We start from the raw sequence: 22,421 nt of genomic DNA, 5'->3' as shown, positions 1-22,421 counted from the left end.
GCTGTGATTGGATGGTTGGGCAACAAAAAAACTTACTATAATACTGCATGATAGCATGTGAGTAATACCAGCCTTAGGGCATTGCTAGATGGGAGGTTTTACTAACCAGTATAAATATAATTTAGGGAGTCAGAGGTGACACACTGGGGACAGGTTCATATTCAGGCAGTGACTGTTGAGACCCAATTAGCTCCTAGCAGGCTATAACTACCCCTCCCCCTTACTACAATAAATAATTAAATAATAACTGACACAACAACAATTCAACTTTTTATGGGTGGGGATCGGCCACAGCTTTATTTATAAAATTACTTATATGAATAACAATTTAACTGTAACAAAGACAACGATTGGCTTCTTACCAACCCGAGAGGTGCTGCCACACCGTCCTGTGTGGAGGTCTACCCCGGGTTGACTCTGCTTTCACCGTCTTCTTACTGCCAAGCTGTGACTTACAATAAACAGAGATACAAAAAGGGAGGGAGGGCAAAACTCCGGGTCCGGGCAGATTGAGGGGGGAAAGGGAGACACCATAGCAATAAATACCCAGGGGAGGGCCCCTGAAAGCCCGGGAAACTATTAAACCCCTGATTGGTGAACTCCTTCCCCCCCACCCATGGTACATACCACTATAGTTACCAACAAGTTATCCAGGCGGGGGAGGGGGCTAAAAACCTTGCCTGTATTATTTTTTAACCCCTTAACTGCTCACCAGTCAGGGGGGCAAGCTAGTTATGCACAACTTGCCCCTCCAGTATGAGCAGGGTCCCTGTCACATTTCTTGCCAACTAGAAATTCCAAAACACAAAGGCCCCATGTATGTAACATGTACGTTACACAGTTTATAAGGTTAAAAAAAAGACAAGAATCCTTATATAGGGATTGTAGATAAAGTTATAGCTGCAAACTTAATGGGGAGATTTTTTTTATCTGCCTAAACCCTAGGCCTTGTCAACATGTTCATTTATAATGCATAACTTATGTTTTTATAATGGGTAATATTGATGTTACTGTTTTTTATTTGATTTCTTTTTTGGTACTATATATTTCCCTCAGTGCTGCGCTACTTCTATCATGGAATAGACTCTGTTCAATGAGGGGTGTAGTAGTACAGGGGCTGAGGGACCAATGGCACTGGGTCTAACTCCTGAGACTTGCTTCCATCCTAACTTAGAAGCCAGGGAAGCTCTGCTCCCCACCCAGCTGGAGATGTTCATAATCTGAAAGCTCTGCTCTGTAAATTCATACTCCCTGCTAGAAGCCCTCAATGGTCCATCAGTGGTGACCAATGAGGGCTTCTACCGAGGAATATGAATTTACAGAACAGGGTTTTCAGATTCTGAACATCCCTGGTCGGCTGGAGAGTGGAGCTGAGCATGCCGCCCGCTTCTGCTTCTAAGTTAGGATGGCAACATGATGGGGGTAGTGCTGAGAGAAATATTCAGTACCTTTAAAAAAAAAAAATAATAATTTAGTAACATCAATATTATTGCACAATACCAGACACCAGAGAATCTCTAAATATTATGAACAAGGGTACAGTAATTACTGAACTTAGTTATCCAAGAACTCTTGGCTGTAATTCATCTGGCCTAGGAGCTTTGCTAACATTCATTTTATTTAATTCACCTTGGACCATATCTACATTAAGCCAGTTCAGTACATTATATGATGTGTTACCACCACTGGCTTGACCTGGGTCAGCTTCTCCCACTTCCCATATACTAAGCTAAAGAACCCATTTAGTAGCTGTGTCTTCTCGTGATCCCAAGCTACATTATCTGCCCTTGTTATTATTTGCATTTATATATATATAAAAAATACATTGGGATTTGTTTTGCTACTTGCCATCTGCATTTAATTCTATATTAGTAATTTTTAAAGGCTTAAACTAACACCTGTGCTATTTTTCATTTCTTTTTTAAAATCAGTTGTCAACCTTGTAGGATTTAGTTTATATATTTTATACTTGTTCCTCATAGGGATACATTTAACAGGGTGCTCATTAAAGGCTAGTAAGGCCAAAAATACTAGTGGATAAAGAAGACATCCAGTGCTAAGAGATTTATCAGATAAATGTCTGATCGTGGGTCGTCCGACCGCTGGGACCCCTCGCGATCTCCCATACGAGGCCCTGACTGAGCTGCTGTGTGTGACGTTTTGCACACAGCAGGTTAGCTGGTCCATTCATCTCTATGTGATGAAAAAAGAAATAAAAAATGTTTCCCATGTTCCATTGGACTGCTTTTAGGGGGGTAATACTATATGTAAGTACAAATGGCAACTGGCAGAGCCTGTACAACATTGAAAGGAGGTCTTCCATTATATAGGATTATAACTGTGATACAAGTATTGGGTCTGTGCACATTAGAACTGAGGAGATTTGTCTTTTTTATCCAGTCAGTTTCTTGTGACTAATTTTAACAGCTGTACCCTTCTGGCTCTGTACAACAGTTCACATTTGAAGCCATAGCCAATGCAATCATTATATTTCCATTACTTTCTTGACATCTGAATAATGGAAAAAAATCTTTGTTAGTTTAAGAAGGAACATACAGAAGCAGTTAGTAATAAAATAGGGCATCCATGATGCTTCCAGCTGTGGGTGGACTTCTGTGCTGTAAGAAACATATACTGTAGGATGGAATTTAGCAACAGCTGCTTAGTTTCTGAGTTTTATCCTTATTCTTAGAAGGCTTTTGTTATTATGCAATGGGAGAGATGACGGGTTTGGTTTTTTGCAGTGCATAATTGACAACAAACATAATGATTTAAAGGGAAACTAACAGAAGATTAGACCATCCTAAACTGCTGATATGAGCTAATAGGGCACGGTACAGCAAGGATGAGGTTACCTATAATTTTTTGTCCCTGATGTGCAGTTATTCTGTAAATTCATTTCTGACATGTACAAATGAGAGTTCTGGGAGAATTCTTTTACCCCGAGGTACACCGATCTGCCCGCTCCTGTAAAATGCCCTACTGATGAATATTCAGCCTCTGCAGTGACATAACTCCTGGACACAAGCATGATAATTCAGAGCTCCTATAATGATGTGGGATGTGGATCCACTAACCTGTGTTGCTGATGACTTGGGCCATATCGGGGAGAGGAATCTAAGGTGCCGCTGGTCTTCACCAGAGCCTGCCGCAAGGCAGGATGGGCTTGCTGTGGCAGGCAACACCCAGGTCGCTACCCCGATACGACTCAGCCACACTGGTAGCTGGGGAGGCGAGGTACAGAAGGATAAGGCAAAGGCATAGTCGGACTTAGCAGAAGGTCAAGGCAGGTGGCAAAGGTGCAAAAACTTAGCGTAAGGGTCTAGAACACAAGCAAGGCAAAAGACAATAGTATGCTTAATCTCAGGCAATGGGCACTGAAGATCCGGCAGGGAGGAAGGGGCGGAGCTGACTTAAATAATGTGGCAGAAGGACCAGGCACCAATCAATGGTGCACTGGCCCTTTAAATTTCAAGCAGCCGGCGGCCGTGTACGCGGCTGCTTGAAATTTAATTACCCAGAATTTTCACAGGGACTTTAAATGGGTTATCCAGCTATTTATTTTATTTATTTATTTTTCATTCTGCCCCAGGCTGCTGCAATAAAAAAAAAAAAAAAAAAACTTTACTTTACATTCTGCGGCTCTTGCTGAATGTAAGTTTATTATTTTTTATTGCCGGAACCCGAGCAGAATACAAAAACTTGCAAGTTACAAGAGTGTCTGTATCCTCATTACAGTATACCATGACAGTATACCAAGAGTACTTCCAATTTCAGAGGTTGCAAAGGCTTATAGGGGGACCCACCAAGTGAGCAATACAACCCTGCTTCATGTGAGAGTATCCTACAGGTATCCAACAAGGGAGACTACTACACTCAGCTAGCTTGGACTACTCCAACTATTCTCCTTGTGAGCACCACACATCTCCTAGTAGCCCCTGCTGGTTCATTGTCTCTACAGAACATAATGGCCCTTATTTATTTAGAGTGTTGTGTAGGTTTCTTTGTGGGTTTTAATTCCCTACAATTTATTTCCCACAGTATTTACTAAGGTTTCCCTACAATTTCCACTTTCCCTACATTTTTTTTACACGTTCTCTGATCTGTCTGGTTTTTCTCAGCTCAAATCCACCACATTTTATGTGTAAAACTTAGTAAATATGTTGTGTTTTTGTGAAAATTTCGGGAACACGCCCCTTTTGGGTTAGTCGGGGTTTTTGGAGAGTTGGAGAGTTAGTCGGGGTTTTTCAATTTTGGCAAAGATTCTGGCACAAAATCTGGTGCAGACAGAATTTCTGGCACAATTCGACAGAATCTGGCGCACAACCCGACAAAACATGTTGGGTTTGCAATAGTAAACGAGGGCCAATATGTTGTGGAGCATTTTTGCTTGTACTAGATAAGGCATACAAAATACAAAAAAATTGAGCTATTCAAAAAATAAGTGAATCACATGTAAATCCTTATTATGCACAAATATCAAGGTTAAAAACACATAATTAAAAAAAGGAGGAAAACGACACAGATAGGCGGCAAACCTGGGACTCACTACGGTACAACATGAATGTAGACACTGTAACACTGGCAAAGGGGAAGATGGTATTTATAACTGCTGGGACGGTAATCTACTAAATGTCCATGTCCCAGTCAGGGAAACATGAGCTAAGCAAAAGTGCAAGTGCAGGAGGAACAAAAATCATTAGGTAGAGGGCCACAACAGTTGTAATGCAGGCTGATACATACATACAACAATGCAAAGTAAGTACTACAAGTCCCAGAATGCCACCACCCCTACATGTTTTTGGTCTGCTGACCTTTGTGTCTTTTATACAGGTAACGAGTTCAAACAGGTGCAGTTAATACAGGTAATGAGTGGAGAAAAAAAATAAATAACAGGTCTGTGAGAGCTGAAATTCTTACTGGTTGGTAGGTGATCAAATATTCATGCAATAAAATGCAAATACATTTTTTTTTTAAATCATACAATGTCATTTTCTGGATTTTTGTTTTGGTAAAAATTACAGACCTTTACATGCTTTGTAAGTAGGAAAACCAGCAAAATCGGCAGTATATGAAATACTTCTCCCCACTTTATCTCCACTCCACCCTGTCAAATGTCTTAGTGGCATCTAAATGTAGGATGGAGTTCTCCATCTCCCTGCTGAATATTTACATACAGTAAGATCTCCCAATATTAGTGAATAGTGTGCTCAAACGAATAAACCCCGTTTAGTCTCCTTTTACTAAATGGTCTCTGACCCCGCTGAGCCTTTTCGCAAGAATTTTAGAAATTTAGTTTAATTGGAAAATCGGTCTACGTTCTGCGTGTATTTGATGTTCATGATTTGAAGCTGCAGACTTGAGGCAATGTTTAGTCATTCAGTTTACATTGAACTTACATTGAAAATTTGCAGTTTCAAATCCAGCACATGAAATATGAGCAGGACACTGTACATGTGAATAGACACTTATCAAAACCTGTGCAGAGGAAAAGTAGCCTAATTGCTCATAGCAACCAATCAGATCACTTCTTTCATTTTTTAAAAGGTCTGTGAAAAATGAAAGAAGCGATCTGATTGGTTGCTATGGACAAGTGCACCACTCTTTCTCTATACAGTGCAACTGTCACGAAAAAATCTGTCACAATAGGTAGCACAGCCTACTAGTGTTGAGCGGCATAGGCCATATTCGAATTCGCGAATATTCGCGAATATATGGACGAATATTCGTCATATATTCGCGAATATTCGCATATTCGTAATATTCTCGTTTTATTTTCGCATATGTGAAAAATTCGCGAATGAGAAAATTAACATATGCGAAAATAAGCATATACAAAATTAACATAAGGGAAAATTCGCATATGCGAAAATTCGCACACCAGTCTCACACAGTAGTATTAGAGCCTTCTTTACACCACACAAGCTGGAAGCAGAGAGGGGTGATCACTGTGATGTGTACTGTGAAAAAAAAAAAATAATGAATATTCGTAATTACGAATATATAGTGCTATATTCGCGAGCAACACTACAGCCTACATGCTGATTACTGGTATACTGCACCCATACTGTTTTGACACTCCATGTCTTCTATGCTGACACAGGAGATGAGAATCAGAGAGGTGTAACCAGGGATCTGCAATTTCCCAGGGGCGGCCAAGCCTCTCTTCTCTGGTATCACAGCACTGCCCCAGCACTGCTTGCAGACTCATCTTGTGAGCAATGTGATAGAAAAAAGCAGAGCTAAGTGTTAGACTGGGGTGGTGCTGGGGTATTGGAGAAGAGAGGCATGGTGGCCCCAGGGCATTGCAGAAGCCTGGCTGCGCCTCTCTGACTTTTGGCTACTGTGAATAAAAGTACAAGGATTGCCAAAACAAAGGTGTGGTTGCAGTATAGCGGTAAGCTTTTAGGCTGTGCTGACAGGTTATTTTATATGACATCTGCGCTTTAACCGCTAAAATAAATCAGACCCTAACCCCCCGATCTCACCTGATCAGAAGCAGTCACAGAATACAGGACTATTACATCCAGTGACCACAGGGGGTGTCTTCTCTGATTGTAGATGGTCTATTCTCTTCTCCATCCAGCTCAGGCAAATATGATGATGTCCCCTGATGACTGCAGACTATACCAAGATATCTGTGGCCCCTCACTTCTGGAGCCTATCCCAAACTCTATAGTAACACCACCCCTATCCTTTACACGCCAGCACCTCCACACACAGGATCATCTCCAGTAACTCTGCATACTATCAAAGAAGTTTGCATTGTACGTTTTGGACCTGAGGAAGGCACTTTGAATGTGTATGTACGAAACGCGTTGTCCTCTTTTTTTTTTTTTACAAAATAAACAAGTTTGTCCTGTCCTGGCCTGAGTCTCTCTGTTCTACTTATGCAAGCATCACCTCCTTAAGACCAGTTTTTGTAGCTCCTAGTTGCCTATCTTCATCCTTTACACTGCCATCCTGCTGCTCTGCTAATGCTGTGCTTGCTGCTGTCCCATTATCATGCCTACAGCATACCTATGGGATAGTGTATATAAATCTTTGGGATCCGACCACTGGAACCCCCACTGATCTTGAGAACAGAGTCCCTGACCCCCAGGTGATTGGAGCAGCAGCACATGATCCCTCGTCGCTCTATTCATTCTCTATGCATGTGAGTTCAGTGCTTAGCAATGTTCATAAGTCTCATAAAGAATAAATGGAACTGTGGGTGATCATGTGCTGCTGCTTCATTTACCTTGGGGACAAGGGGCCTCTGTTCTCATGATTGGTGGTGGTCCCAGTATTCAGGTTTCACTGATCAAATACTTGTCACCTATTCTGTGTACAGGTGATGAACTTTGATGTTCGGCTCCAGATTAGACTTTATAGTGTTCATATGCTCTGCCCCAAATAATGTTACATATATCCCCTTTTTACTGTTCCCATTCTCCCCTTACATTTAATTCTACCTTTACCCCCTACTTACTGTTCACATGCCTCCATCACATAAACTAGTCTCCCACCTAATGCAGACCCTCCCACCCATGCTTTTCTCTATTACCTCCACCTCCTCTTTGTACGCTGTATGTGAAAGGACCTTTGATTACATCATCAGGAAGGTCCTTTACCGTACAGTGTGAGTGAGTGCGCTGTTCTATGGGCTCTCTGCAAGAAGTGCTGATCTTGATGATACTTGATATACTTGATATATAAATGCTTGTTCAACGGCTGATCCCTGGCCTGTTTACACAGGACGCTTATTGGGAACAAGCGCTCCTAGGAAGGCTCATGCAGCAGATGATCAGCCAGTGATGGAGTAGGTCCATGCACACCTTATACCTGGGGCCTATAGATCCCACATGCTACATAAGAAGTCATGTTGGCCAAGCAGGTCTCCTTAACATTGATCTCATTGATCGGCTGATAACGATGATTTTCCTGGCTGCATAAATTATCTGATCACTGACCCTTTTTCACAGGTCAAGTATGGGGAATGAGTGTTTTCACAAATTTGGCCAATAATCGTTCTGTGTAAAAGGGGCTTTAGGATGGAAGCACAATGGGGGAGATTTATCAAAACCTGTCCAGAGGAAAAGTTGCCCAGTTGCCCATAGCAACCAATCAGATCGCTTCTTTCATTTCTAACAAGGCCTCTGCAAAGTGAAAGAAGCGATCTGATTGGTTGCTATGGGCAACTGGGCAACCTTTCCTCTGACAGGTTTTGATAAATTTCCTCCAATGACCTTACATGTTCCAGAGTAAAGTAACCATGCTATGATATAAGCATCTCTCTGTGCATACAAACCATTGATCTTTCTTTTGTATATATATTCTGATACAAAAAATAAGAAAAGCACTGGCGCTGTTGGACAAAGTGACCGTGTATAGCTGCTCAGGTACTAAAAATTGGGTCCTCATCACACCATTAATAAATTAAACTTCTATAGATAAAATTATTTAGTACCAGCGCCCGCCCCATTTGTTCAAAAACAGTCATGAACTGAACATTATAGAGAGGCAAATCAGCATTCCTACGTGTTTAGTGTTTTGTACCTAAAGGGGCAGAAAGGTTTCACTGGTGAAACTGGTGGTCCCACATAAAGCTGAACCCAATGCTTATTTTCCAGTATCTATATTCTCTGATCTTCCCATAGCTGTGCAGTGGAGTCCAGCAGAACAAAGAGGGAAATTCATCAAGCTATTTAGAACCTTTTTTTTTTGTCTAAAATTGTTGCACAAAAAGTTACAGTAATTTCTTATGTGACTTTTGTGAGACTTTTGCTTTTGATCATATTTGAAAGTGAACTACCATTTGCAGTGCTTTACACTAGTTTTATGCAGTGGACACTGATTCATTATGTGCAACTTTTCTCTGAAAGTCACAAAAAGTCGCAGCGGACGTCTTTTAGACACAAACCCACATTTCAGCCCTGTAAAGCAGTCTAAACGGGTACCATGGGCATAGGAGCCAATAAATTCATCAAGTGGCGTGCAATTTTTGATGAATTTGGCGCAGGGAGGTAACATTAAACGTGACTTTTCTGCTCTAAAATACAGTAGTGCAACAATTGATGAATTCCCCTCAAATACCCAGGTATGGTGAAATCTAACATTTATTGTGCACAAGTAGCTTTAAAAAGAGTAGGAAAAAAAAAACAGGGAACACAATAAATATGATCAGGGCCGCCATCAGGGGGGTACAACCCATACACTTGTATGGGGCCCGGAGCTTCAGGGGGGCCCGGACGTCCCTGTACCTTTTTTTTTCCCCGGCTTGTCAGTGAGTGACTGCGACTGTCACTCACTGACTCCTGGCTGGGTGCCCTTCAGAACTATGACTGGGCCTCATAGTCCGGGGGGCCCGCAGGACTATGAGGCCCACTCTTTCTAGGACGCGGGCCCCTTAAAAAGTACGGCAGGGCCGCACAGGCCAGGCCAGGGGCTGATGGGAGTCGAAGTGCCCCACGCAGGCATGCACGTCTACTCCAGTCACCTGACCTGTCCCGGCGCGATCTCCAGTCCAGCATCCTCCCGACGGATCCTCCCCGTGCAGTGGAACACTGTGACAGGAGCAGCAGCTGCACCGAACCCCGCACTCCGCGGCAGGGTAAGTGAAGGGGCGGGGAGGGGGGGGGTTGTTTGCAGACTACAATGGTGATGAGGGGTGCTTGGGGTGTTAAAGGGGTGATGAGAGGTGCATGGGGGTGTTATGGGGTGATGAGAGATGCAAGGGGGTGTTATGGGGTTGATGAGAGGTGGGGGTTATGGGGGTAATTAGAGGTGCAGGGGGTGTTATGGGGGGATGAGGTGCATGGGAAGGTTATGAGGGTGATGAGAGGGGGGTTATGGGGGTAATGAGAGGTGCAGGGGGTGTTATGGGGGTGATGAGAGGTGCAGGGGGGTGTATTGGAGGTAATGAGAGATGCAGGGGGGTGTTATGGGGGTGATGAGAGATGCAGGGGTGTTATGGGGGTGATGAGAGATGCAGGGGGGTTATGGGGGTGATGAGAGGGGGGTTATGGGGTGATGAGAGATGCTGGGGGTTATGGGGGTGATGAGAGGGGGTTATGGGGGTGATGAGAGGGGGTTATGGGGGTGATGAGAGGGGGAGTGATGAGAGATGCAGGGGGGTTATGGGGGTGATGAGAGGGGGGTTTATGGGGGTAATGAGAGGTGCAGGGGGTGTTATGGGGGTGATGAGGTGCATGGGGAGGTTATGGGGGTGATGAGAGGGGGGGTTATGGGGGTAATGAGAGGTGCAGGGGGTGTTATGGGGTGGTGAGAGGTGCAGGGGGGTGTTATGGGGGTGGTGAGAGATGCAGGGGGGGGTGTTATGGGGGTGATGAGAGGGCGGGTTATGGGGGTGATGAGAGATGCAGGGGGGTTATGGGGGTGATGAGAGATGCAGGGGGGTTATGGGGGTGATGAGAGATGCAGGGGGGTTATGGGGGTGATGAGAGATGCAGGGGGGGTTATGGGGGTGATGAGAGATGCAGGGGGGGTTATGGGGGTGATGAGAGGAGGGTTATGGGGGTGATGAGAGGTGCAGGGGGGTGTTATGGGGGTGATGAGAGGTGCAGGGGGTGTTATGGGGGTGATGAGAGGTGCAGGGGGGTGTTATGGGGGTGGTCAGAGATGAAGGGGGGTTATAGTAGTGATGAGGAGAGGTGCAGGGGGGGTTATAGTAGTGATGAGGAGAGGTGCGAGGGGGGGTTATAGTAGTGATGAGGAGAGGTGCGGGGGGGTTATAGTAGTGATGAGGAGAGGTGCGGGGGGGGGTTATAGTAGTGATGAGGAGAGGTGTGGGGTGGGGTTATAGTATTGATGAGGAGAGGTGCGTGGATGTTATAGTAGTGATGAGGAGAGGTGCGGGGGGTTGTAGTGATGAAAGGTGCGGGGGGGTTATAGTAGTGATGAGGAGAGGTGCAGGGGGGTTATAGTAGTGATGAGGAGAAGTGTGTGGGGGTTATAGTAGTGATGACGAGAGATGCGGGGGGGGGGTTATAGTAGTGATGATGAGAGGTGCACAGGGTTATAGTAGTGATGAGGAGAGGTGCCGGGGGGTTATAGTAGTGATGAGGAGAGGTGCCAGGGGGTTATAGTAGTGGTGAGGAGAGGTGTGGGGGGGTTATAGTAGTGATGAGGAGAGTTGCGGGGGGGTTTATAGTAGTGATGAGGAGAGGTGCCGGGGAGTTATAATAGTGATGAGGAGAGGTGCAGGGGGGGTTATAGTAGTGATGAGGAGAGGTGCGGGGGGGGTTATGGTAGTGATGAGGAGAGGTGTGGGGGGGTTATAGTAGTGATGAGGAGAGGTGCGTGGATGGTTATAGTAGTGATGAGGAGCGGTGCGGGGGGGTTATAGTAGTGATGAGGAGAGGTGTGGGGTGGGGTTATAGTAGTGATGAGGAGAGGTGCGTGGATGTTATAGTAGTGATGAGGAGAGGTGCGGGGGGTTGTAGTGATGAGAAGTGCGGGGGGTTTATAGCAGTGATGAGGAGAGGTGCAGGGGGGTTATAGTAGTAAGGAGGAGAGGTGTGTGGGGGGTTATAGTAGTGATGAGGAGAGGTGCGGGGGGGAGTTATAGTAGTGATGAGGAGAGGTGCACGGGGTTATAGTAGTAATGAGGAGAGGTGCCGGGGGTTATAGTAGTGATGAGGAGAGGTGTGGGGGGGTTATAGTAGTGATGAGGAGAGGTGCGGGGGGGGGGGTTATAGTAGTGATGAGGAGAGGTGCCGGGGAGTTATAATAGTGATGAGGAGAGGTGCAGGGGGGTTATAGTAGTGATGAGGAGAGGTGCAGGGGGGTTGGTGTGGGGGGGGTTATAGTAGTGATGAGGAGAGGTGCGTGGATGGTTATAGTAGTGATGAGGAGAGGTGCGGGGGGGGGGGTTATAGTAGTGATGAGGAGAGGTGCCTGGATGGTTATAGTAGTGATGAGGAGAGGTGTCGGGGGGTTATAGTAGTGATGAGGAGAGATGCGGGGGGTTATAGTAGTAATGAGGAGAGGTGCGGGGGGGTTGTAGGGTTGTAGTGATGAGAGGTGCGGGGGGGGGTTATAGTAGTGATGAGAGGTGCGGGGGGTTATAGTAGTGATGAGGAGAGCTGCGGGGGGGGGGGTTATAGTAGTGATGAGGAGAGGTTTGGCGGGGGTTATGGGGGTGATGAGGAATGATGAGGACACAGAGGATAAGAGGTATTATATTTAGTGGGTATAGTGTGTGGCAGGATTATATTTAATGGGTACAGTGTATAACAGTATTATATTCAGGGTACAGTGTGTGGCAGTATTATATTTAGTGGGCACAGTGTATAGCAGTATTATATTCAGGGTACGGTGTGTGGCAGGATTATATTTAGTGGGCACAGTGTATAGCAGTATTATATTCAGGGTACAGTTTATAGCATTATTATATTCAGGGTACAGTGTATAGCAGTATTATATTCTGGGTACAGTGTGTGGCAGTATTATATTTAGTGGGTATAGTGTGTGGCAGTATTATATTCAGGGTACAGTGTGTGGCAGTATTATATTCAGGGTACATTGTGTGGCAGATTTATATTTAGTGGGAACAGTGTGTGGCAGTATTGTATTCAGGTTACAGTGTCTGGCAGTATTATATTTAGGGTACAGTGTGGGGCAGTATTATATTCAGGGTACAGTGTGTGGCAGGATTATATTTAATGGGTACAGTGTATAGCAGTATTATATTTAGTGGGTACAGTGTGGGGCAGTATTTTCTTTAGGGTACAGTGTATAGCAGTATTATATTCAGGGTACAGTGTGTGGCAGGATTATATTTAATGGGTACAGTGTGGGGCAGTATTATATTTAGTGGGTACTGTGTGGGGCAGTATTTTATTTAGGGTACAGTGTATAGCAGTATTATATTCAGGGTACAGTGTTTGGCAGGATTATATTCAGTGGGTACAGTGTGGGGCAGTATTATATTTAGGGTACAGTGTGTGGCAGTATTATATTCAAGGTACAGTGTACAGCAGTATTATATTCAGGTTACAGTGTGTGGCAGGATTATATTTAGTGGATACAGTGTATAGCAGTATTATATTTAGTGGGTACAGTGTACAGCAGTATTATATTCAGGGTACAGTGTATGGCAGGATTATATTTAGTGGGTACAGTGTATAGCAGTATTATATTTAGTGGATACAGTGTATAGAAGTATTATATTCAGGGTACATTGTGTGGCAGGATTATATTTAGTGGGAACAGTGTGTGGCAGTTTTGTATTCAGGTTACAGTGTCTGGCAGTATTATATTTAGGGTACAGTGTGGGGCAGTATTATATTCAGGGTACAATGTGTGGCAGGATTATATTTAGTGGGTACAGTGTATGGCAGTATTATATTCAGGATACAGTGTGGGGCAGTATTTTATTTAGGGTACACTTTCTGGCAAGGTTATAATGATTACTGTCATCATGCAGAGGATGAGGATCTGCTGACAGGAGCCAATGATGTCTGGATGTCAGACTCTGCAGAGAAGATGGAGCTGGAAGAAGACCTGGTCTCTGGACCAGATGAAGAAGAAAAGATAACAGAGAAGATATCACTCAAGTCAGAAGACGTCACTCAGGTCACTGACATCATTGTGTATTCTCCTGACTGTCCCATCAGAGCTGTAGTCACTTGTAAGTTCTGCAGTGATGATGAGTGAAACTGTGTCCAATCTGTGTCTCTCCAGCTGTTACAAAACTACAACTCCCATTGCCTGAGGCTCTCCAGACATGATGGGAGATTTAGCTTTCCAACAGCTGGAGAACCACTTCAACTGAGGTGATCGGTGGGGGTCTCAGCAGTCAGACCCCCACCAAAAAAATTTGTTGCTTATACTAAAATGCCCGGGCCTTGGAAGGGGGTTAAAGGAGTAGTCTGGTAAAAAATAACTTATCCTCTATCCAAGGATAGAGGACAAGTTATAGATCGCGGGGGGTCTGAGCATTGGGCCCCTTGTGATCTCCTGCACGGGGCCCCGGGGCTGATGTCTGTACCCCACAGGAAGCCGCAGCCGGCACACCCCCTCCATGAATGCTCTAATCTAATTAGAAATATATATCTAGAAGATAAAATAAAATTGGGGGGCAGGCCAAGGGGGTTTGGGGGGGGGGGCACAGGCCTTGAGTTGTGTAAGGGGCCCCGAAATTTCTGATGGCAGCCCTGAAACTGATATGTCACTTTATGTGGTTATAACTTTGAAATGCTTTTACTCATCCAAGCGATTTCAAGATAGTTTTTTGTGACATATTGTACTTTGTATTAGTGACACATTTTGGTTGATATACTCAAGTGTTTTTTTGTGAAAAAGTAGCATATTTCTAGATTTCAAATTGTCTGCTTGTATGAAAAATAATCATGCCACATAATTGAATAATTAAAGGGGTACTCCGGTGAAAACCTTTTTTCTTTTAAATCAACTGGTGCCAGAAAGTTAAACATATTTGCAATTTACTTCTATTAAAAAATCTTAATCCTTCCAGTACTTATTAGCTGCTGAATGCTACAGAGGATATTCCTTTCTTTTTAAAACACTGATGACATCATGAGCACAGTGCTCTCTGCTTACATCTCTGTCCATTTTAGCTACCATGCATAGCAGATGTATGCTAAGGGCAGCATGGTGGCTCAGTGGTTAGCACTGCTGCCTTGCAGCGCTGGGGACTTGAGTTCAAATCCCACTAGGGACAACAATAAATAAAGCATTATTATTATTATTATAATAACGTCAGCAGAGAGAACTGTGCTTGTGATGTCATCAGAGAGCATTCCAAAAAGAAAAGAATTTCCTCTATAGTATTCAGCAGCTAATAAGTACAGGAAGGATTAAGATTTTTTAATAGAAGTAATTTACAAATATGTTTAACTTTCTGCCACGAGTTGATTTAAAAGAAAAAAGGTTTTCACCGGAGTACCCCTTTAATTCATATCTGCTACAAAATATCTCTTTTATGTTAGCATCATTTGTTAAACATTCTTTGACTTTTTTTTAGGATTTTAGAAGGTTCATAAGCTTAGCAGCAATTATACAAATTTGCGAGAAAATTTCAAACTCAGATTTTTTTAGGGACCAGTTCTGAAGTGGATTTGAGGGGATTATATGTTAGATACCACCATATATCACTTTTTTTTTTTTTTTAAACTGCACCCCTCAAAGTATTCAGAATAACATTTAAGACATTTATTAACCCTTTGAGTTTTACAAAAATGAATTAGTCCAGTGATGCAGATGCAATTCAAAAAAATTAGCAGTATCTTGTAATACCTTTTTTATTGGACTAACAGAATTTTGTAGAGACTTTATCAAGGCTTGCTTTGGGCTTGATAAAGGGAAGAATCCCAAAACTTGTCTCTACAAAATTCTGTTAGTCCAATAAAAAAGGTATTACAAGATACTGCAACATTTTTTGATTTGCATCTATCTATCTATATATCTATCTATATTAAATACATATTTTTTTTTTTTTTTATATTATTTTTATCAATTTTTTCCACATTTCTATTACTTTACTGTGCAATCTCCTGATTGCACTTATAATACAGGGCAGTATACATCGGTACAATACTGTATTATACGTACTGTATATACTCGAGTATAAGCCGACCCGAATATAAGCCGAGGCCCCTAATTTCACCCCAAAATCCCAGGAAAAGTTATTGACTCGAGTATAAGCCTAGGGTGGGAAATACATCATCCCCCCCTGTCATCATCCAGACCCCCGTCATTAACATCCTCATCATTATCACCCTGTCATCATCCAGACTCTCATCATCATCACCTGTCATCATCCCCTTGTCATCATCCCCTTGTCATCATCCCACACCCCCCCTTCATCATGCCCTTGTCATCATCCCCTTGTCATCATCCCCACCCCCCTTCATCATCCCCTTGTCATCATCCCACACACCCCCCTTCATCATCCCCTTGTCATCATCCTCTTGTCATCATCCTCTTGTGAACTATCCGCCCTCAGTGGTCTTCAACCTGCGGACCTCCAGAGGTTTCAAAACTACAACTCCCAGCAAGCACGGGCAGCCATCGGCTGTCCGGGCTTGCTGTGAGTTGTAGTTTTGAAACCTCTGGAGGTCCGCAGGTTGAAGACCACTGCGGCCTTCGACATCATCCAGCCCCCTCTCACCCCCTTTAGTTCTGTACTCACCTCCGCTCGGCGCTGGTCCAGTGCTGCATGACTGTCCGGTGAGGAGGTCGTCCGGTGGGATAGTGGTTCCGGGCTGCTATCTTCACCGGGGGCGCCTCTTCTCCGCACTTCGGGCCCAGAATAGAGGCGTTGCCTTGACGATGACGCAGAAGGACGTTGGTAATGAACGTACCTCTGCGTCGTCATCAAGGCAACGTGAATATTCTGGGGCCGGGCCCGAAGCGCTTAGAAGAGGCCTCCCCGGTGAAGATAGCAGCCCGGAACCACTATCCCACCGGACGACCTCCTCACCGGACAGTCCTGCAGCACCGGACCAGCGCCGAGTGGAGGCGAGTACTGTACAGAACTAAAGGGGGTGAGAGGGGGCTGAATGATGTCGAAGACCGCAGTGGTCTTCAACCTGCGGACCTCCAGAGGTTTCAAAACTACAACTCCCAGCAAGCCCGGACAGTCGATGGCTGCCCGAGCTTGCTGGGAGTTGTAGTTTTGAAACCTCTGGAGGTCCGCAGGTTGAAGACCACTGCGGGTGGAGAGTTCACTCGAGTATAAGCCGAGGGGGGTGTTTTCAGCACGAAAAATCGTGCTGAAAAACTCGGCTTATACTCGAGTATATACGGTATGCTAGCGTGACACTGATCGACTTCTGTAACCATGACAACAGAGGCTGTGAGGTGACAGTTTGTCAGAAGGATATACATGTATCTCCTGATGCGGCAAGGCAGCCTCTTTCAGGACATACATGTATTTCCTATTGCGTGAAAGGGTATTCTAGAGAACAAAAATTAAAATATTTATTACATCAACTGGTGCCAGAAAGTTATAATTTTTTTCTTTTAATGCAATATATATATATATATATATATATATATATATATATATATATATGAACATCACACCATGGCATGCCATTGCAAATTGGGGCAGTGGCGGTGAGATAAAAGACTACAGTTTTTTTTTTACATTTTTCGACAGTCCAAACACTCAGGCAGTGCTGGAACACAATGGGGGGTATTTATCAAAGGATTTATGTGATTTTTTTTTCACAGAACTTTGGCGCAATACTTTTTCGCAGTGTCTTTTGCGCCAAAGTTTGGCGCATCTTCTCCACTGTCATTTTTACAACTTTCTGAAGATCACACGGTGCTGTGTGTGATTTTAACTTTAGTCAGTAATTCATCATAGTAATCCCTTTTTACTATCAAGAAATTTTTACTACCAAGAAATTTTGCACATGGAAAACACACTTAGCAATGTCAGAAAATGTAAAGGCGAAAAATACATAAAATTTTTTTTTTGTGAAAGCATCGACGCCTCCAGGGCTGCTCAATACTATACTGCGACATAGTTGCCTCTGAGGAACCTTCACCCTCCGTTGAGCCAGCATTGGACATGGCCACACAGGTTCAGGAAAGATAAGCACTAAAGCAGTGGTCTTCAACCTGCGGACCTCCAGACATTGCAAAACTACTACTCCCAGCATGCCTGGACAGCCAATGGCTGTCCGGACGTGCTGGAAATTGTAGTTTTGAAACATCTGGAGGTCCGCAGGTTGAAGACCACTAAAGTAAAAAAAAAAAAAAAAAAACTACCCAAGTTGAAAATAAAATCCGTTTCACATGGTGGCTATAAACTCCACAAAAGAAAATAACTCATGTCGCTTGCTGATATACTGCAGGAGGGACTCCGAAATGGCTTCTCTACAGGGTAAAATGCGCTGTCCTTTGTGGTGGTAAGTTCTGTGTAAAAGACGCTGTGAACAGCTGATTTCTACATTTAAGCCAAAATTAATAACAACTTGCACCAAATGATAAATTTGGTGCATGTCCACAAAAACCAAAGTGAAAAAAAATGGGTAAAAAAACTGTCAACAGGCAAAATTGATAAATACCCCCCAATGTGTCCATGTTTTTCCAAGGACTTGGTGCTCACTACTGATATCCCAATAATAGTCACTTAAAGGGGTACTCTGGGAAAAACATTTTATCCCCTATCCAAAGGATAGGTGATAAGATGTCTGATCAAGGGGCCCACCACTGGGACTCCCGCGATCTCCCTACAGCACCCGTATTCTATGCGGGAGCTGTGACTCCAGTTTCGGAAACCTCTGGGTTTCCGGGACTGGGGACGCTATGTCACGCCACGCCCCCTCCATTCATGTCTATGGGAGGGGGCGTGACGGCCATTATGCCCCCTCCCATAGACATGAATGGAGGGGGCGTGGTGTGACATCACATCCCCAAACCCAAAAACCCAGAGGTTTCCAAAACTGGAGACACAGTGGCGCCCCCCTCCCCCTTTGGATAGGGGATAAAATGTTTTTTCCAGGAATACCCCTTTAAGGTATGCTGGCACATGAACAAGCAATCCGTAATAATTAAACTTGAATAAAATACACAGGAAAAGGGTATAAACCTATCTAAGGGTATTACCTATGTAATTAATTTAAACATTTTTACCTTTACTTTACCAGAAAACTATAATGGCATCGGGAATGTTAAAAGCCTACAATATACATATTATCAGATATATTGATATATCGACATATCATCGACATGAAGCACAGCACATGGGGCAGTCCAAGAGAGGACTAGGGTAAGAACTCTGAATGGTGGACACAACAAAAGGCATTGACAGTATGCTGTTTACTAGAAAGTTATTAAGACTCCAAATAGTACACAATATATGTCTTCTTGGGTTATTGACCTTCATTCTTTCTTAACAAATCCAGATCTTATGGTTGATTGAAAGAACTATATTTCAGTTCATTTGCCCTAAGTTTTAATACACCATGTATAAGAAACCACTTATAATACTCAGTTTTGATTTTTGTTTTTCTCTTTTAGGACCAGTACACCTCATGGGATTGGCGTTAAAAATACTCTTCATCTCCACTCAATATAATGGATAAAGTCTACACATCTACGATCCACTCCTCCACCTTCCCACAGAATACAGTTAATCGAACAGATATCTGTGTCTTCAATGAGTCATTTAAGTTTTATTTGCTGCCAGTGTCTTACAGTACAGTCTTCATACTAGGTCTGCCATTAAACCTTACAGCCATATGGATTTTCTTTGCACAGATGCGCCCATGGAGCCCTACAACAATTTATATGTTTCATCTAGCCCTATCTGACACTTTGTATCTATTGTCACTGCCTACACTGATCCATTACTATGCTCATCATAACAACTGGTCTTTTGGGGAAACTTTATGCAAGATTGTACGCTTCCTCTTCTACACAAATTTGTACTGCAGTATCCTGTTCCTCACCTGTATCAGTGTGCACCGCTACATGGGTATCTGTTACCCTCTTTTCACTCTACAGAGAATGAAGGCTAGATATGCTCATATGTTGTGTGTTGGGGTATGGCTGTTAGTGAGTGCCTGTTTAGTACCTAATCTTATCTTTGTTACTGTCAGCCCCAGGGGTAATGACACCCTATGCCATGACACAACACGACCTGAAGAATTTGACAACTACGTTGAGTACAGTACGGCTGTTATGAGCCTTCTGTTTGGTGTCCCCTGCCTCGTGATTGCCATTTGTTATGGACTTATGGCTAGAGAGTTAATGAAACCATTAGTAAATGGCTCTCGCAGGACATTACCCACCTATAAAAAGAAATCCATTAAGACCATTGTTGTGGTTCTTACAGTGTTTGTCATCTGTTTCCTTCCATTTCATATAACTCGTACAATGTATTATTATTTCCGACTGCTGGATGCAGATTGCCAACTACTCAATGTGATAAATTTAATATACAAGATAACTCGCCCTTTGGCCAGTGCCAATAGCTGCTTTGATCCTGTCTTGTACTTCCTGGCCAGTGATAATTATCATAGGAGACTGACTTCAGCTTTAAAAAAGCTTTCTTGTCCTTGTCTAAGACGCCTCCCTGCCAGGGAATCACAGCCCTTGTCACACAGAAAGCAGACTGGTCTAGCTGTTATTTCGGCTGAAAACACTAATGCCAGTGGTAGCTTAGGCAAACTCTTGGTTGTTAAGGCGGAAAAAGGGGAGGTAACTGAGGAAAAGAGTGTAACGAAAAACAAGATTGACAATAGAGCAATGGAAAGCTTTGGAAAGTCTAAGTCAAATAAAAACCAAAGAGACAACTTTGTGAAAGACACTGAGAGTAGAACATATGCAGTGCTCACTACTGCAAAAAATCTTCAAAGTGAATGTATAGAAGATATAAATGTGATTCAGTGCCAGGAGATTAATATTGATGTTGACTGGAAAAAACATAAACAAAAATCAGAAAGAAAGAAGAACACTGGACTATGCAGAGGCCGCAAGAGTTTGAGAAAAATGAAAGATTCAGAGGAGCCACAAGAAAGTAGTCTGGAAGAGAACTCCCATGAAGTAGACAGCCGCTCATCCTGGAATTTACTGGCCTCCATTCACCAGGACACACAGTGTGTGTGGCCTAATTCCAATGAGGATACTGCTGGGGAGAAGACCCTGCAAAGCCTTCCAAATATGTAAATAAATGAACATAGCAATGCTCTCGAGTAAGAGAGAAGTGGACAGAGAAGAAACTGTAAGAAATCAGACATAAGACTTTTATACTGGATCTCTGTCTTGGTTTTACAGCAGCCATAAACATGTCTATATTAAATACAGTTAACTTACCATTTAGTATATAAAACATAATAAATCATAATTTTTATTCCTTTATTACATTAGTTTGCTGTTTTGCTTTGAAGTTTCTGTACAAAATTTTGTTACTTGGATTTCAAAATGTATTGGCTTGTAGCCACTCCATGGAGTACATTTAAAAAAGTCACACCTTTTTTGCGCAACTGAAAAGTTGCAGAGGAGGAGTCATACAAAGTAGTGTTCTAAAGTCATTTACTGTTTTTTGCTTACATGCTCCAAATTTATCAACCCCCCCGTGCGATATTATCATAAATATCTCACTCGTACACAACACCAAAACAAAAATAGATAACTTCAAAACACACTTTCTGAAGACACACAATGATCCTACTGATGGTCATTTTGGTTCAAGTGGCTCCCTAGCTGCTGCAAAGCTACAACTCACATTATGCCTGGAGTCTCAGGCATTATGGGAGTTGTAATTTTGTAACAGCTGGAGAGTCAAGCATGAGTACAGTTTCACCCATCATCCCTGCAGAACTTACAAATGACTTACAAGCTGATGGGAAACAGTCAGGAGAATACACATAGATATCTGTGACCTGAGTGACGTCTTCTCTGTTGTCTTTCCTTTTCTTCCTCATCTGATCCAGATGACATGTCTTCTTCCAGCTACAATATAAAGATTTCTCAGTCCTCAGTACACCAACTGTACTAAGTGCTGTTGCACTTAGTACTGATTTATGATGGATGTTGGAAAATCACAGTACGTCAATATGTAGAAATGTCAGATTTATTTAAATGGACAATCGTAAAATAAGATAATGAAATTCTCAGACCACAGGGCCCTACGGCTGTGTGATACAATATAGAATAAAAATAGCACCCTTATTTTTCACATATAAAGGTAATACAATAATAATTCTGACCTGCTGCTAAAATGAATACCCGCTTACAAAAGCAATTTTTAAACCAAAAAATGTTTTCCTTATGTTAATTGCTAGAGAGTGAGGGGAGGGGGTGGGGGGGGGGGGGTTGGGGTTGTACCACATCGGGTGACACCCTGACTGGCCTGCCCTGCACTAAATAGCTGCACTATGCCGCACCATGAATATCCGTGTATAATTTTGAGTCCTGATTTATGTGATGTTGGTGGGTGGAGTCTTGCGTCGCTGCACTGAGGCTGGAGTTTACATCAGGAAGGAAGACAGCGCAGCACCAGCAGGCACATAAACAATAGTGAAGAAACAAAAAAAAAAAAAAACGGTTACGTTATGATACGTTACCCACCCCAAAATGTGCATGAAGCTGTATAACTATGAATGGTTTTTTTTTAAGAAAAAATTTTAGTGCCACATATTTATGTAGTCTGTAAAAATTCCTACACAATTATTTTGTGCCTTATTCTATTTTAACACAACATTAATTTAAAAATTTAGTGGGTAGGCCAGCATGTACATGTCCTAAAATTAACAAGGTGTGCAGTGTGTATTTTCAACCTTAAAATTAATGGAGTTATTAGTTATATAATTCATTTTGTCTATAATTAACATTAATGTAGTAGCTTTGTTGCATGATGCAGAACAAGAACAGTTGTTAAAGTGGATGTTACTGTCCTTTTCTTCAGACGTATGCACTTTCTGTAAGCCAGGTTGGAC

General features: G+C 43.0%; 1 protein-coding gene across 6 annotated transcripts in view; it reads left to right on the top strand.

Annotated features, from left to right (window-relative positions):
- Window positions 1-20,819, top strand: part of LOC130290662 (P2Y purinoceptor 4-like) — a 28,843-nt gene extending 8,024 nt beyond the window's left edge. For 2 of the 6 annotated variants that reach the window (XM_056538589.1, XM_056538588.1), the window contains one exon: window positions 19,000-20,819. In XM_056538589.1, the coding sequence (XP_056394564.1) occupies window positions 19,057-20,649 (1,593 nt within the window). In that variant the 5' untranslated portion in view covers window positions 19,000-19,056 and the 3' untranslated portion in view covers window positions 20,650-20,819. The other 4 variants (XM_056538587.1, XM_056538591.1, XM_056538590.1 and 1 more) reach the window with 4 other exon arrangements.
- Window positions 20,820-22,421: the final 1,602 nt, after the last annotated feature.

This window comes from Hyla sarda, chromosome 9 (assembly GCF_029499605.1).
Source record: "Hyla sarda isolate aHylSar1 chromosome 9, aHylSar1.hap1, whole genome shotgun sequence".
Taxonomy (NCBI): Eukaryota; Metazoa; Chordata; class Amphibia; order Anura; family Hylidae; genus Hyla; species Hyla sarda.
Note: the sequence above shows the minus strand (reverse complement) of the source record. Positions and strands in the feature narration are given on the sequence as shown.